The sequence below is a fragment of the Zalophus californianus genome, chromosome 9 (assembly GCF_009762305.2).
Source record: "Zalophus californianus isolate mZalCal1 chromosome 9, mZalCal1.pri.v2, whole genome shotgun sequence".
In the NCBI taxonomy this organism is placed as follows: Eukaryota; Metazoa; Chordata; class Mammalia; order Carnivora; family Otariidae; genus Zalophus; species Zalophus californianus.
The window spans coordinates 27,220,858-27,238,748 of record NC_045603.1 but is presented as its reverse complement, the minus strand read 5'-3'; the positions used below and the strand labels follow the sequence as shown (position 1 = coordinate 27,238,748).

General features: G+C 40.7%; 1 protein-coding gene across 3 annotated transcripts; it reads left to right on the top strand.

Annotated features, from left to right (window-relative positions):
- The first annotated feature begins 153 nt into the window (after positions 1-153).
- On the top strand, positions 154-17,497 carry NUDT4 (nudix hydrolase 4). Of its 3 annotated transcripts, none has more exons than XM_027593651.2 (5): positions 154-685; positions 10,657-10,767; positions 11,986-12,030; positions 14,140-14,224; positions 14,498-17,497. In XM_027593651.2, the coding sequence occupies exons 1-5, from the start codon at positions 587-589 to the stop codon at positions 14,698-14,700; spliced, it is 543 nt and encodes a 180-aa protein (XP_027449452.1). In that variant the 5' UTR covers positions 154-586; the 3' UTR covers positions 14,701-17,497. The 3 variants fall into 3 exon arrangements, with proteins under 3 accessions (XP_027449452.1, XP_027449451.1, XP_027449453.1); XM_027593650.2 differs by having other exon boundaries at positions 14,137-14,224; XM_027593652.2 differs by lacking the exon at positions 10,657-10,767 and having other exon boundaries at positions 14,137-14,224.
- The last annotated feature ends 394 nt before the right edge of the window (positions 17,498-17,891 follow it).

Below are 17,891 nucleotides of genomic sequence, written 5' to 3'. Positions count from 1 at the left end.
CCACGCGGCCGCGCGGCGGAGACCCCGCCCCCCGCCGCCCCTCCCCCGCCGCAACGGTCCCGGCACGCAGGCGCGGGGGCGCGCGCAGGGCGGGGCGCGCGGAGGCGGGGCTGCGCGGGCCCACTTAAATATAGGGGCGGTGGGGGCGGTGCGAAGTCGCTGCGGCGTTGCTGCCTAGTCGCCGCGAGTTCTTATAACTGTCTCCTTGTGGCGCGAGCATCGAGCCTCGCTCTTCCCCCGGCGGTGACGGCGACGGAGACGGCGTTGCCGGCAGCAGCAGCAGCAGCAGGAGGGAGCGGAGGCGAGCGGGCGGCGGGCTCCATGGAGAGCGGCGGACGCCCGGGCAGAGGCGGCGTTTCCTCTCCGGCACCCGGGCTGCAGTGACCGGCGCTTGCGCCCTGCCCTACGTCGAAGCGGCCGCCGGCTCCGGGACTGACCGGCCTCGTTGCCACTCCCCGCGCCGCCGCCTCGCCTCCCGGCGCCCCTGTGCCCCGACTCGCCTGCGCCCCAACTCCCCGGCGGGGTGGCGGCGGCCGGGTCCCCGCGGCGGCGGCCGGAGCAGCAGCGGCAGCAAGAGCCTGCCTCTATGATGAAGTTCAAGCCCAACCAGACGCGGACCTATGACCGCGAGGGCTTCAAGAAGCGGGCGGCGTGCCTGTGCTTCCGGAGCGAGCAGGAGGACGAGGTGAGGGCCGCCAGCGCGCTCTGTGCCCTCCGCGGCGGGGGCGCCGGAGGGGGCCGAGGGGCGGGGGGCCGGTGCGGGCCAGGGTGGGGGTCCTTGCCCTTCCCCTTCCTCGCCCGACCCTTCTTCTGGCCCCGGGGCTGGGAGGTATTAGTTAGCCCCCTCCCTCCTTCCCTCCCGCCCTCCCTTCCTCCCTCCCTCCTTCCCTCGTTCCTTTCTCCTTCCTTCCTTCCTTTCTTCCCTTCTCTGGGTTGATAGAGGAGACAAAGGGGCTGGCCCAGCCCTATGTTCTGCTGGGCGGTCGTGAGGACCTGAGGCCGAGACGCCTCCCGGCCCGCGGTAAGGTCCCAGGCCGTAGAGGTCGCCTCTGGCGGGAGTCACCATCTTAACACGCGAAATGAGTGTAAAGCCAGATAAACCTCGAGTGCTAACAGAGGCGGCAGAAATGGCGTGTTGCAGCCCAAGCTCTAATGCCTCTGCCTCTGTTACATTTTCCTTCCACGTTACAGCAGTTTGCGTTTTCGGATTAAACCTAGGGATGTTTGTGGAATAGCCAAACAGACGCCGTACTTTAAAATGAAACCCCCATTCGGTCTGGTTTTTTAAAATCCCACTTTTAAGTGGACCCTTAACTCGCAAGCACTTGGCATAATTATACTTGATATATATATATATATATTTTTTAATGGTCTCCTCATTTAAAGTTTTCTGACAGCAGAAAGATGGCTAGTGAAAAATGTGGAATAACGCCAGAGGGAGAAGAAGGTTAGAGGTCGGCAAAGTTGCCATTTTCAGACCCTAATCTCTAGCTCTCAGCATATTTATCAAGGCTTCTTTACTTTGCTGTGTTTGGTTTGACATCTGGAGAGGAGCAGCCTTTCTTGTTCTAGGAGTAAGCAGTCAATCTTCTGTAATTTACGCTCCTGCGTTGGGTTGATATGAGGCCCTTGAGGTTTTCCTTATTTTATTTAATTTAAAAATGGTTCACTGTTTTAAATTTGCTTAAGGCAATAATAGTTGATTGGTAGCCATGAAAATCTTTTATAAAGTATTGCCACTCCTAAAATCATTAGGGAAAAAATTAACAGTTCTGCTTCCATAACCAACTGTGTCCAGTAAAATACCAGGCTAAAGCTGGAGACGGGAAATTTTAATGGCTTCCTTATTGCTAATCCATGTAGTTAGGATGAGTATGACATGGTGTACACTCGGTAGCATAGTTCTTACTATGCTAACAAAAATCAAAGTGCTTCAAAATGGTGCTCTTCAAACTCTTGTCTTGCCTTTATTTTTTGAAAAGAAACCAAGCCTTTTAGTGTTGATCAGTCCTCAGTTGGGGGCCTCTAAGTGTTAAAACCTAAATTTTCTTGAGTTTTTCCAAAGAAACAGGTCTGCATCTATGACTGGGCCCACTTTGGAGGGCTAGAAAGTGGAAGGGGAAAGATGTAACATTCACAGAATAGTCAACCAGCCTTAAGTATATTCTGTTTTTAAAAAGATTAGAAAATCGTTGAGGGAAGGGCCGTGTTAGGAAAAAACAAGCTTTCAATATAAAATAGCCCGAAGTGATCAAGATAGGTCAGGGATCTTGTCTGATTTGCTCACTATTGTGTAATCACATTCTTAGTTGAGTGCTTTCCTGAAAACCTGAGTTTGTTACATTTCATCCTCTTAGTGCTGGTTTATAGGTGAGGAGACGGTGGCAGGTCGTAAGTACTTTCCCCAAATGACATAATTAGGAAGTGGTAGACTGAGAATTCAGGATCCAGTCCCTGTTCCTGATGCTGGGCTCTTGGCACAGGGCTCCTTAGCAATTGGATGCACGCTATTTGCTGAATGAGAGATTTTGTGAGGCTGAGCTTGGGACCAAGCCTTTCTGGGAGTGATGACTTTGAAGTCTTGCCATAACCTGAGCTTGGAATTCAGGCTTTGTTTAAAAAAAAAAAAAAAAAAAAAAAACCGTTCCCAGGAGAAAATACAGGAAATGGGAAGAAATTGAAATGATCTGTATTGTGTGAATGGTAAAGCAAAGCCTGAAGAGAGCTTCAGAAATCACCTTAGTAGATCAGTGAATTACGTTTGTGCTTGGAAGTTGTTCCTACTGTAATAAATGCTAAATTCCTAGCCTCTAGTTGAGTCAAGAGACTACTGCCATTAGATAAAATGAAGTAAGGAGCAAGCTCTGGAGTATTAGAGAAATCTGTTATGTAAAACTTGGTAAATCTGGTACAGTGCAGACTGAGAAACCAAGTCAATATGTACTAAGGGAAGGCTCTAGAATTCTCTAAGTAAAATGCACAGCCAACCTTTATGTGTGGTTTATCTCTTTAGGATCTCCATTTCTGTAGCTGTGTATATTTGGGGCTCTTTCTATTATATGATAGTTACAAAGTGAACCCTATTAGCTTTTCTGGACATCTTGCTGTTTTGCTATGAATTTATTCCCACTCTGTTTAAATTATACTGGTAGCCTTCGAAGGATAGGATACAAAACAGCCTGAATCCACCTCTTCTCACCGCTAATAGGTGAGAATTTTCACCCCTACTGGGTTAACAATACCTAGGTCCTGGTTGGGAGATTTAAATGTATGCCTTATTTTAGGATGAAATGTTTATAGAGTGTCAATTGAAATAAAATGGTAATTGCTGTTTGACCACAAAAAGTTACGCAGTGTTCCAGTATGGTTCTCCTTGTACTGAAGGCGTTCTCAGTAGCCCATAGTTGAGAACAGGTTATTTTAGGAAAGAAGGTTATCCTAACAGCACAGTCTTATTTGGGGGGGGGGGGTTATATTTGCCCATTTTATCGTCCCTGTGAGGTAAATAATAAGAATTAGCATTTGTACAGGAAGAAATTAGGCAGCAGACATAATTTGTCCCAAGGTCAAAGAAGCTGGCAGATAATTTTGACCCCAGGTGCTTTATTTCTAAATCTCCTGTTCATTTGATCCTCTCTAGCTAGTTTTTCCTGTAGGGAACCACCCTTAGTTTTGGCAGTTGGGCTTCCACACAAGCCGACAAATAAGCATCCCATAGAGTAGCTGGGATATTGTGCTTGTACAGAGGAGGAGGATAATACATTCACAGAAGGTAACCAAAAATAGATTCTTTCGAACATACTGCATATATGATAGTTTGAACAGGGTTGTAGAGATGAAGTGTCAACTCCTAAGAAACATAACTCTAGCAGGAAGATAGACAAATGACTGATATAAAAGGAAATAAAATAAGGGAAAAAAGTACCATCACGTACTCCAGGGTTAAGATCCACTGGAGCTGGATTTCAGTCAGTGAGAGAGAAAGGACCAAGTATCACAAACAGCAAAACTTGGGGCTGTGGGTTAGTTGAGCCACAGCTTAGGATAGCATAGGACAGATAATGGTTGAAAAAGAGCACCTTAACTATTAGGCTAAGGAGTTGCTAGGCAGGAGAGGAACACTTAGTTTTGAACAAGGAACCCTTACATTTTTAATGTATTCAAGCTTGAGGATGATCTGGCAGCAAAATAGGTTAGAGTGCTAAAAAGAGAAATAGAAATGACTTGATTCTGGGGTGGAATCCAGGCACAGTTGTGAGTGAGAAACACTAACAAAACAGTCTTAAAGACTGCCCCCCTACTCTTCCATTTGGATTTACTGCCCTACTTAACTTTTAAGCTCCTTGAGCCAGGGACTGCATTCTACAGTCCGCTAAATGCCAAACGTGTATTAACTAAATGTCTGAATTCTACAAAATCATGCACTGAAAGTAGGCCTTGGGAGGGAAAGCAGAGTCCTAAAAAGACTTGGTAGGGAAAGCAGAACTCTAAAACCAGAGCCCTAATAAAAACAATCTTAATAAGAAATATTAGTACAGGTAAATCTCTACTAACATTTGTACGCTTGGGATCAATAGGCAGTCTGCCTTTTCAGATGTATACTCTGGGGCTTATACTTCCGCAGAAGTCCTTTCAGATTTAAGTCCTTGAAGATACTTGCTTCAAATGGAGACCACTTTTATGAAAGTTAACTATCCAAAGACAGCCTTTTCTAAACATAGGGAAATGTCCTCTCTGCCTCCAGCTCTCCCAGACCTAAAGTGCTTCTTCTGCCACTCAGCCACTTCCTTCAAGGGAAGGCATTTTTGTACCATTTGCATCTGTTTCAGGCTCTTGGTATATATATCACTAAGGCTTTCTGTAATGTGTGAAAGGAAGCTTACCCATAGCTTCAAAACACTGACATGCTAGAAGAAAATGTCATCAGCCCAACTTAGCATTCATCTATCTACCAATCCCATACAGATGGTTCCTGACTTCAATGGTTCAACTTGTGGTTTTTCGACTTTATGATGGTGCAAAAGTGATACACATTCAGTAGAACCCGTACCTCAGATTTTGAATTTTGATCTTTTTCCAAGCTAGCAATAATCTAATATGGGTTAAGCACATTTTCCCAAAATGAGCTGTTATTTCTGATGCTCCTATAGGACTGGGCCTCTGTAGTCCAAAAAGTAGTACTAATTTGTTTAATAATAACAGTAGGTAGCTGGTTAATGGATACAAAAATCATTGTTATAACTTAAGATCTTTTAAAATGTCTGTGTGCACACTGGGTGTTCCTAATATGCTGCTTGCTGGCCTAATTTTGGCTAAATGTCTATAATATAGTTACTGTGGTAGAAGTAGTTTAACCATTCATGCATCCTAGTTCATGATAATGTGGGAAGAAAGAACAAAAACCCCAGTACAGCTTCTAATAGCTATAATTCACAAAATAAAACTCTTCATTCTTCGATTTAGGAATCATTTGAGAGGTTCTCTAGATAGCTTCCCCCCCACCCCCGCCCCCAGAAGTAGTCATTTGTAGTGACTAGTTGTTCCCAGAATCAGGCTGTGACCAAGAACAGTTATAAGGGTAAAAGCTGAAACACAAAGGACATTTGGGGGCCTCTTGGTGTATAGGACTAAGAATTTCAAGTACCTCCATCTTCTGAAGGCATAACTGCATCACATAAACTTTGAACGGCATTTTTTTTTTCGTTTACAAGCTCTAACACACCCCCAGTGAGGACGACTTACTTAGGTGATACGGAATATAGAATCTATACTGTAGATTACTTCAATTCATAGACAAACCTTTGTCCAGGAAGACTCAGGGCTGGTTCCAAGTAGACCATTATCGCTATACTGTTGCTACTTAAAGTGGGAAGTACTTATATTCCAAATGGTTAAAATATTAAGTGTCTAAGAAAAAGACAACTGTGAGAAATGGCTTCTTAACAGTGATAAGTGAATGGTGTTGTGTTCTGGTAATTATTCAGTACATGGAAGGAGGGGTTGGGGTTTGATAGTACAGTAGCAGGAATGCTTATATGAAGGTGGGCGGGTTGAATCAAGGAAATGTCTTCACTTTTCACTACTCTAACAGCACTGGCTTTGAGGTTGAGTTTGATTCAAGTCTCATTCTGCAGCCTGGTGGGTTGACTAACCTTTTTATAAATCTTCCTTTGCTCTTGGCTCTGGCTTACCTGGAAGGTTGAATGTCTACTTTCATCTCTGTCACCTTGTCACTAATGTGGCAGACTGTCATCTTGTTGGATACACAAAATGTAATATGCCTAGAAAGGTATCTGAAAAGGAATTTAAAACCTATGAACAACCAGGTATGGATTTGTCAGCTATTGGTATATCCTCTTACTTAGATCTTATAACTTCTCTTTGTTACTTCAGTAATAATGTTTTTAGAGCATTAGTAAGCATGCTAAAGCTATTATTACAGATCTAGTAGATTGAGGATGTTGTAGAAATGTTAGATGGCTTTTTTTTGAGGATATTGAATAATCTGTGATGGGGTTCTATATGCTCAGATTCTTCTAGCATGTAGGAGGGATTTTAATTCATCTTTGTCTCTACTTAATGTTATTCAGATTCATTTCTTCTACCCTGGTAGATAATCACCACCACCACTCTCCCCTACATAACATAACATACAAATGTGGCCTTGACCTCATTTGAACTCTGAATGAAGTACTCTAGATGAGTAGGCAAATATTTAATGAAACATACTGGTTTCCAAATCTGTTTAATCACTGAAGACTCACTATCAAGTCTTTTAAGCTAGCAGTTTAGATGCTGGTCATTTCTATACTGCAGATACTAATTACTTGTTTATTAAATGTATCATATTTTGGAAAGATACATTTGAAGTTGATGGTTTGATCAATAAAATTTAATCATTTTGGAATGTCAAGGGACTCTTGCGTGTTAAGTTCTCAGATTCTACCTAAATCATTTATCCAAAACTATACACTTCTTTTCATACATTTCTAAAAAAATAATTTATGAAGCATACAGGGATTCCATGTCACTGACTTTTAGAAGATAAATTTACTCATATGTGAATGATGTCCTTAGATTGCAGATTAAAGATTTGGATTTAATTGGAAGCATAAGTGTTCAGAAAAGGAGACAGACTCTACTAATGGGTTTTCAACATTATTAACCTTATGTAATTTATCTCTTAAAGACTATCTTGGGACAAATGGGAATTATCATTGACCTAGATACATGACACTGAGTTTCATTTTTTTCAGGACTCAAACATTAAGAATATCAGTGGCTTTGAAACTCCCTGTTTACTAAATAAGGATGTACTTTTCCAGTAGCTAGCCCCTGCAGTGTCCTGTCCCATTATGAAGGTAATCAAGGAAGTTTCTTAAGGAGCATAGAATTGGGTAGTAAGAATTTCAGCCAGGCAATAAAAACTAGATTATCTGTAACCCACACCTAGTAATCAGGAAAAGAGGCCTCCAGCTCTGCACAGAAACAGAAGTTGTGGTTTACTCTTCCCTTGATGAAAGACGTATGCTTTTATACCTTAAGCATTTTTGTTTTAACTTAAAAACATACATTTGCCAGTCTCAATATAGGCCAAAGCCTTGGAATACCATAGATCCTCTGAAAACCTCCCTTTTGAATAAAATAAAAAGTGAAATCTGATTTGCAGTTTCGCTTTGTTTAAAGAATTTGAACCTTGGGGCGCCTGGGTGGCTCAGTTGTTAAGCGTCTGCCTTCGGCTCAGGTCATGGTCCCAGGGTCCTGGGATAGAGCCCCGCATTGGGCTCCCTGCTCAGTGGGAAGCCTGCTTCTCCCTCTCCCACTCCCCCTGGCTTGTGTTCCCTCTCTCGCTGTGTCTCTCTGTCAAATAAATAAAATCTTTAAAAAAAAAAAGGAATTTGAACCTTGAAGACTCTTTCTGGATTTTTAAATTTCCTTTTTCCAGTCTTTTATAGTAGTCTCATCCGTATTTAATTTGATAGTTTTTAATAACCCACCTTTAATTAATCTTTGTAGTCTTTTTGATAATTCCTTTCTGCCCTCATTTCATCATTAACTCTCAGTAATTATAAAACAAATACAAGTGGCAAAATTTGGGGGGAAAGCCTAATTCTTGGTGAGCTGATTCAACTCCACTGGTGGGAAAGCCGAATAGCTAGTAAGGGCCAACAGCAAGTGCCTAGGCCAGGACTTAAGGTATTTAATTCTCAGTAACACTCAACAGCCCTACAAGGGCGGGCGCTTGCTTTTACAGAGGACAACACTGGTGCACTGAAAGGTAGATGAGCAGCCTTCATTGTGTGCATCCAGTAGTGAAACACACCTTGGTTGTGATCTGTACAGTTGCGAAACATCTTCAGGTTCAAACCAGTGTTTTCTAATTCTTACTAGATTTGCTTATTCTGGCTCTTTAGTTTCTAATTTTGATATGTAAGCCCTGTTTGCTAATACTTAAGCTTAAATGTAAACCTGTCTTACATTTCATTTTACCAAAATTGCTATATTTTGACTTGGTGATACCTTCAATGTCAGCCATTAAAATATTTTTAAAAGGATTTTATTTATTTATTTGACAGAGCATAAGCAGGGGGAGAAGCAGGCTCCCTGCTGACCTGGGGCTCAATCCCAGGATGCCGGGATCATGACCTGAGCAGAAGACAGCCGCTTAACTGACTGAGCCACCCAGGCGCCCCAGCCATTAAATATTTTAATAATGATGTATCCGCTATTAGTTTACAGTGCTTCCTCTGGATTTGCACTGTTCTGCCAGTTATTCATTTGAAGGAATAAAGCCGGTAGAAGCAATAGTCCTCGGGCGCCTTGGTGGCTCAGTTCGTTAAGCGACTGCCTTCGGCTCAGGTCATGATCCTGGAGTCCCAGGATCGAGTCCCACATCAGGCTCCCTGCTCAGCAGGGAGTCTACTTCTCCCTCTGACCCTCTCCCCTCTCATGCTCTCTATCTCATTCTCTCTCTCAAATAAATAAATAAAATCTTTAAAAAAAAAAGAAGCAATAGAGTCCTATCCGGATCAAGAATGAGAGAAATAATGCTCAGACCCCTTGAACATTGATGGATCACCAATTTGCAGTGATGGTGTGTCCATAGGCCACAATTTGCTGCTCTGCTTAGCTTTCAAATTGAGGGGATATGTGCCTGGATAGGTGTTCCTTCCAGCTCAATATTTTAGAGGTTTTGGGGAAAGGTGGGAGTTGCTGAACTATTTTACTGTCAGCCTGGAACTTTCCAGTGGGGAAGGTTGAGTTCTGGCGGCCTCCTCCATGGGAGGCGAATCCTGTGCTGGCTGTGAACTCTCAAGGCCAGTGGCTGCTCTGGCAGGAGGGAGGGGGCTGGGCAGCTCGACCTACGGGCATGCAGGGCAGGGCAGAAAAGAAGCGCCCACGTCCGGGATTCCGGGATTAAACTTTGCTCTGAATTGATTGATCTGGTGAGAATGGCTTATGTTGGTGAAGGCAGTATACTAAAGTAACTTTGTAAACACTTTTGTTCACGTTCGTTAAGGCATCTGTTACTTCACAAACATCGTTTGGTTATTTATCATAGCCTTTGTTGTTTTAACTTGGGTGAATTTTAACCTACTCTGGCCCACAAATTTTCATTTATTAGATATATAATTCTTGCTTCAGGCACTTAATGAACCTCTGGGATACTCTGATAATGTAGTTCTTTAAAAAAAAAGTGCATATTTCAAGGTTAATGCTAATCTTGATTGAGGTCTGCAGACTTCCTGTAAAGAGCCAGATATTTTAGGCTTTGTGGGCCACACCGTCTTGTGTCGCAGCTACCCAACTCTGCTGTCGTGGCATGAAAGCAGCCATAAGCAGCACGTAAAAAATGAATGAGTGTGGCTAGGTTCTCATAAAATTTTATGAACACTGGAATTTGAATTTCATATAATTAAAAATATAAAAACCATTTTTAGCTCACAGACAGTACAAAAACAAGCAGTGCACTCACTGTAGCTTGCCATTCCTCTTCTAGATCATAAGTTATAGCTGCCTGTTAATCAAAAGTGACTTTTGTTCATTTATAATTAGTTTGGAATATGAAGGGTACTTCTTTCCACCCAATCATAAGTGTAAAAATAACGGGAACTCTGCCGTGCATTGGCTTTATGTGAGTTTCCCTATTCCTTTCTCACAGTCTCGGTTATCTTTTAAGTATTCATACATTTTATAGGTGAGGGAACGGGGTGATGTGCCTGGGGTCACATACCCTTAAATTTGGGAGAATATTCAGATTCTGTAACTGAAAAAAGACATTACAACCACAAACCTAAGTGCATACAGCTGAGACTAGTAAACTGAGTCTCAGCTTCAATCTTTTGTGAGTCTCCAAGAATTGGAGAGTTTCACGAATTGAATCTGGTAGTTGAAGTGACTTCATTAGGTTCAGGATGGTGTAGTAATGTGAACACAATACTGTTGAATTCAGAATTCCGAAAGATGGTGTGTACAGAAGCTGTCGGCTGCTTGTTTGTGGTAGAATGTGCACCCGTCCTAATCTGAATGACCCTGAAAGGCAGGTTGACCTGGAAGGGCTTACATTCCCAGGCCCGCGGCGGCGGGTTGAGGGTGTTGTCTGGGGCGCGGCACTCCGTGTGCAGCGGCCATGCACGGTGGTGCTCCTTCTTGCAGGTGCTGCTCGTGAGCAGCAGCCGGTACCCGGACCAGTGGATTGTCCCTGGAGGAGGCATGGAGCCGGAGGAGGAACCCGGCGGTGCAGCCGTGAGGGAGGTTTATGAAGAGGTGAGATGGACCATGGTAGCTTGTTTGCTCTCCTCTCAAACACATGTGCTTGTGCACTTGGAGCTTTTACAGTGTCGGGGGGAAGGGGGCGCTCGGGCTATGTGCACTCAGAAGACGGACAGGCAGGTCACCTGGGTGCTCTCTCTTGTTTGGTTCAACATTTTTAAGCAGGCAACTATAGCTAGCATTTTTTTTGCTAAGCAGATATTTTTTCTACCTGGTAAAATAGAGCTAAAAGCAATGTAGACGTCCCCCAGAATTGTGTAACAGACAATAAGCCTGATCAGTGATGAGTACGTAATATGGTGGCCTCGTGTCAGAGCAGTTAGTGATACACCTAGAATGCCCTGCAGGAATGCACAGAGACATCACTCATGCCCTGTAATTCTTTCTCAGATGAATAAGCAAACGGCCTTTATTTGTTTTGTCTTAAAGTTGAGGAAAATGGCACACACACCCATGCACAAAAGCATAGTGGCCTGCTTATCTTCTAACAGTGGCTTATAGATAGAACTTGCTTTTACTCAGAGGCAGAATAGCATAGATTTGAGTGCTATAAATTGAGCAAGTTAGGGTATAAATGGGAAGCAGATGCTAATGTTCTCACTGGGTCTTGGTGTGTAGTTACAAAGGTTTCATAGAGATGGGTCTTGAAGGATGAGCAGCTTCCTGATGGAGGAACACAAGTTGTAGATAGAGGAGACAGCAAGTACCAATGTGTTAGTTGTGGTGTGGATTTGAAGTTCCAGTCAGTCTGTTACAGAACTGGGTAAAAGTAATGAGGATTCTGCAGTCGAAGAGTAACACAGAGAAGAAAATTGTACCTCCTGAGCCATGTGGGGGAAAAAAAAAGGGCAGAAAGTCCTTTAAGAAGGGTAAATCCTTTATCAGTTCATATGGAAAAGTTCTGTTTTCATTCATGAAGTTTGTCCCAAATTGGTAGGAAATCTTAATTTTTGGCCAATCCCTGTCAGTTCTAATAAATGAAATGACAATCTGATCAGTCTGAACTTGCATATGGAATAAATTAAGCCATGTCTTACAGCAAACCACAGGTTGTGAATCTTGGCATAGCCAAAAAAAATTTTAGAGAAGCAGGCTTGGTATAGGAGGGCTTATTGTGCTTAGATCCAAGGGTTGAAATAGCCAGAAAATAACCTTAATGTAAATTTTCTTAGCAAAGGTAACAGTTTTACATTTCATCCTTTTTTTTAATAGGCTGGAGTCAAAGGAAAATTAGGCAGACTCCTGGGCATATTTGAGGTGAGTAACAAAAGTAATCCTTTCAAATAATAGAATTAATGATTCTTTCCTGACCAGCCAAATAATCTGGCAGCAACCTGAGCTAGACATTTCCTCTTAAAACTATCGGTAAGCAAGTAAGTTTATAAGGATTAAGAGGGAGGGAAGTAAAAGTTACTTTCATATTCCATCAATTTATACATTATTACAGTAGTAATTATTTTTATATGACAATACAGTAGAGCTGATACAGAAAGACCTATCTCTTGGTTTACTGATAATGTTTAGTTATAGACTCTTTAGGAGGTACAGTGTCCTTAGTATCACCTAAGGGTTTAGGACTCTTGTGGATACTGTCTGGAAATGGACCCTTAGCCTTTAGCACATAATATTAGATGATACACAAATAATGATTTTATTATCCCTACAGGACTGTATGAAGGTTTAAAAAAAAAACCCTGATACAAAGAATAGATGCTAAAAGCTTAGAATGCTCTTGTATAATCTGTTATTACTGAAGGCAGAATGGAATTTGTGGAGAGGGAATTTGGAATTGGCAGGTATTCTATGGAAGGTAAGGATCATGAGACACAAGCTATTCTCATCTTTTCATCCAAGAGTCAGACAAAAAGATACATAGATACATGGTGTACCTGACACACTGTGGCTTTATTTCCCTTCAAGATACTACTAAAGGGTTAGTTTAGTCCTTCTTGTAGAACCATAAACATTTTATTTTTACGGTTTTTTTAAGGGGGTGCCTGGGTGACTCAGTCAGTTAAGCGGCCCACTCTTGATTACGGCTCAGGTCATGGATCTCTCAGGGACGTTGGGTGCTCAGCAGGGAGGTCTGCTTGGGATTTTTCTCCTGCCCCTGCCCCTGCTCACACAGCTCTCCCTCTCTCTCCCTCCCCGCCCAATAAATTTTTTTTAAAAGAAAAAAGGCTTTCTACAGAATTCAGAAATTGTGCAACACTTGGTAGAATTAATGACTCCTAGAATACTGTGTTAATAGTAAAGTTCTCAAGTTAATATTCAGACTTTCCCCAGAATTCAGCACTTGATTTACCCAATTGAAGAGCACCATCTCCTGGTTAAACTGAAAAATATGTTGAGGGTTTTCTGTAATTCAGAGTAGCCATGGTACAAATAGCACATTGTCGATATGCTGACAAGATTTTTGAAGAAAACTTCTCACATCATAAATAAAGCTTCTCTAACACAGGTAGGTAATAGTATTAACTGCATTACAAATGCTATTTAAATTTATTCATAGACTCTGAACAGAAAATAGTAAACCAATGTATCTTTTCCCTTAGAAAATACAGGAGAAAATTAGGATTATCCTTCCTAGTCACCCTGGTGATTTCAGTGAATTTGTGAACACAGCATAATAAATATATTGATTTTCCAGGCATAGAAATAAGACAGTAAGTTCTTAATAATGAACAGTAATGTTTTATGTGAGAGATGCCTTTTTTGTTGTTGTTGTTCCCGTTCCTTCCCAAAGACATAATACACTATTTGAATTGAGTGTATTACTCAGGTGGTTTGTGGTGGAAAAAATTCTGGCAACATAGAGCAAGCAGCTCTTGATCTCAGGGTTTTGAGTTCAAGCCCCAGGTCAGGCATAGAATTTATTATCAGGCAATTATCTGAAGTCCTAGACTACGGTAAGCAAGGCTAACTTTTGAGAGGATGACCCCTTCATTTTAAAACCAACTTGTGTTTAATTTTGAATCTAGAGACAAGACAAGGTGGCAGTTTTTATATGGGTACAAACTGAGTTTGAGCCCAAAGGACTAGAAGATAATATTCCAGAAATAGACTAAGCCATTCTCAACCTTGGCTGCGCATAGTTGCCCTGAAAGCTTTTAAACTATCAATACTTAATGTCTCTTAAACACATGCATTGAAATTAAAGTGCCACATTTACTATGGGGAGCTAATTTCATCATTTTACATATTTTGTATTACATAAAATTCACTTCTGTGCTGGGTTATACAACTGGATTATACTTGCCCCTATGTGCTAACCTGTAGTATGCCACAACTGAATTTTTTCCCCTCAAAAATGTGTAATGGCTAGCTCCTGGAGAGTAAAATGCTTTTCTTTTTATATTCAAGCAGAATCAAGACCGAAAGCATAGAACATATGTTTATGTTCTTACTGTCACTGAAATACTAGAAGATTGGGAAGATTCTGTTAATATAGGTAAGTTCCCTTTCCCATCTGGATTCTCTTAATTCAAGTATTTTGTATTTGTATACCATTTTCATCTTTTAATTTTGGTTACCTTTTTTAAAGAGGATCAGTATGTCCACATTTGAATTATCTTAAAATTCTTCCCCCAACATATTGTCTAAGCCATTCCAGAAAAACAAAATTATTTGTGGGGGGAGGGGGTGAAGGGCATTGTTAAAGCATATGGCCTACTTTTTAAAATTGACTTTATTGTAATATAGTGACCAGTGTCCTATTTTGTAGGAAGGAAGAGAGAGTGGTTCAAAGTAGAAGATGCCATCAAAGTTCTCCAGTGTCATAAGCCTGTACATGCAGAGTATCTGGAAAAACTAAAGCTGGGTTGTTCTCCAACCAATGGAAATTCCACGGTCCCTTCCCTTCCAGATAACAACACCTTATTTGTGACTGCCGCACAGACCTCTGGGTTGCCATCCAGTATAAGATAGAACTGGGAGGACCTCCCAAGTGCAGTCTTGTGGGGAGAGGTCTCTCTTATTTTCCTTGGCAAACATCTGAATGACTCTTGCAAACTGAATTTGCGATGCAGGATTTTCAAACAATTTGCATGTTTTTCAGATGTTTTCAAATCTTCTCTAAAAAAAAATTGTAAAATATTTTAATAAGCCAAAGCCATGTGGAATTTTTTTTAGATGCCTTAACTCTGCCCCCAACCCACCCCATCCCCATTTTAGTTCATTTTTTTCATAGCATTTTGTTCAGTTTTTTGTCCATTTGACATCAGTCTGTGGTTTCTTGTCAGATCAGCCTACTTATGGGTATATCTTCTAAATTATTTTCTCATCACAGCATTAACATAGTCAACAAATTCTGTTGTAGAAATTTACGAAAATAATTCTTAAATCTGTTCGATCTGAAAGCTTGTTCCATAGGATCATAGTTTTTTCTAAATTCCAGATTTGGACTATTTCTGTATGGTCCAATAACTATTTTGACAAAGGACTTTTTGGTATTTTCAGGAATTTGTCAACTCATTTGTCTTGAATTTTCACAACTGGTATGTCACTAGCTACCTGATATGGCCAGTTACCCCCTATAACTCACTAGTCCTTTAACACAGTTTATATACAGTTGGTGATTTTTAGAGGTATTGTAAGAAAGACGCACATAGTAAATACATGAAAAACTGTATTCATGGGATTTGAGTTAGCATGCTAAATCGCCAATTCCCTTTATCCATAATCTCTTTACACGGAATACTGGAGAACCATAATTCTCTCAAGGTAAATTCCTTTTAAAAGATATATTTCCAGTTTTTGAATTTACTGACCCCTCTTTAGTTAAACTTGCTGGTTACCAGTAGTGACCACAGGATTAGAGTCTAACCTCAAATGGTAGTCAGTGGTGACTGCAGTGGCCTTCTTGCTGTTCAGCTGTTCCAGACTTAGATTATTAGGACACCTGAGAATGTCTCATCATCTTTTACATGTTGCCAATAAGTACTATTTATCCTATAACTAACCGTTGGGGCACTGGAATATACCTGAACTAAGAATTATTTTGTCTTGTCTTTATACTCACTTGGAATCAAGAATCCCATTGAGACACACACAGGTACCTTGTCTGAAACCCCTGTACTTTCCCAAACAACTCAGACAAAAACCTTTGAATAAGACATGCGGTGGGGAGAGAGTGAAAGATCATTATGTAGGCATTAGCCTTGTAAATATTGTAACTGGTGAGTATAGAGTAGAAAATAAGTATAGTTGTACATTCTACAAATTGTTAACCTTTAAAAATATAATGGCTGCTAAATAGAGTGCTGTTACACTTAAGGAAAATCGGTGCCACTGTTTTGAAAAGATCTTGTGCCATAAATGCAGCTGAACTAAATATAAATATTAGTTCACAAATTAATGCTGTCAAGAGGAATGAGTAAAGTAGAAAAACTTAACCAATGACATTTCTAAATTATGTAGTATGATCAAACATGATCATCCAGAATTTTTGTATTCTTTGTACAGAGGTTATGCATCCTGCGTGTTTTTTAAAAAACATTTTAAATCCACAGATTGACACTTTGAATCTTCAGTGGACTTAAGATTTTGTTGTTTCTCAGTAATCTCTTAAGTTTCTTTATATACCTTAACACAGCAGAGAAACTGGATTTTGTATATAAAAATGTCCACCTGAAATGCTGTCACAAGTACTGGGGGAGGGGGGTATCTTGTATATGATATTCTTAGAGGTAATAATGCATGAACTTATTTTATAAACTCTTGGACTATGTATTTGACATGTAAAATATGTACAGTATTGTCAGCCATCTCTTAAAAGTGAGCCTATAAATATTGTTGTATAATTTCTTTTGGTCAAGAACATTTGGACTAAGTAGTGCCACTCGGGTCAGGATTTTCTTCAGTGCCATTTAGCAAACCAACTGTCTTTAGTCTATGCAACTAGCAAAAATTTGTATGATGCAACAGAATACAGCTGTCACACTTTGAATTTCACACAAGGGATTCTTCACTATTCTTCTGGAACCTAGTCTAGCAAAATTAGAGGAAAGGCCATAAGGAGATTTCTGTTAAGGAGAAAAAGCCTTCATTTTCAGGCTCAACAGTTGAATCTACTATAGATAATAGTGTCTACTATCTCAACCCTCCAAAGTTTACAGAGTGTTGGGACTCATTTCTGCTTTCTGTGGGGTAGATGGATAAAATTGGGCAGCTAAAGTTTTCAGTCCCATGTGCCTCCTAAATATATAGGTTAAGTTGACTTGTAGACACAAAGTAGCAAACTATCCTGAATATTTGTTGTTGGGGTTTGTGTGTGTGTGTGTGTGTGTATTTTTTTTAATAAACAAGGTGAAATTTTCTGTCACATGCCATTCAATTTTCTGTCAAACAGTTGTATAAAGCAGCAAAACTGAAAGGGGGGATGATTGTTGTATACACTCTAAATTGCTTTGCATGGTCTCATTTGAGATAATTGGTGTAAGAATCTTGACTTTTTATATTTGGAAACCAAATAAAAATGGAAATAAATTTTTTTTTTTACCGTAACTGAACATCATCCAAGTGGAAAACTTGTCTGGCATTCCACAGTAAAAATTTACTCCTCTCCCATAGGTCATATACATAATCTCATACTTATGAGAGTATATTTATATATATTTATACTTTCCACTTATGATCCTTACTAGTGTTATTAACTAGTTGTCCACCAGTAAAGTGTTGCCATTACTCTCCCAAATGGATATTTTCTATTAAATACCAACCAGTCTCATGGTGTCCGTCCCACTATGGCTGTATCTTTATTGCTTTCTGCTCCCCAAATGGGTTTTATCTCTAATGATTTTCAAGAACTCTTCTAGACTATTCTGTAATTACGTACTTTGCTGATAATTACTATCATTTTACTACAGCTGTATTTAAAAGGGTAACTGGCTAGTTACCTTGCCCACCAACATACTTATTTCCCCAAAATAGTGCTTACCGAAGACCATGAAGAATCCTCACCAAAGTTCCATTCAATCTCATTTACCTTAAATTGGAGGAAAACAAAAAGCGTGGCATTTCCCAGTGCTGTCTTAACACTGGAATACAAGAATTCTCTGCAGGTCCCTTTAAGCTGAACTTTGTAGACAAGTGACAGGACTAAACATTCCTTTTATTGA

Coding starts and splice junctions, on each gene's coding strand:
- NUDT4 (XM_027593650.2), top strand. CDS start 587: ATGATGAAGTTCAAGCCCAACCAGACGCGGACCTATGACCGCGAGGGC. Junction 12,031..14,136: donor GACTCCTGGGCATATTTGAG/GTGAGTAACAAA, acceptor TTTATATTCAAG/CAGAATCAAGACCGAAAGCA. Junction 14,225..14,497: donor GGAAGATTCTGTTAATATAG/GTAAGTTCCCTT, acceptor CCTATTTTGTAG/GAAGGAAGAGAGAGTGGTTC.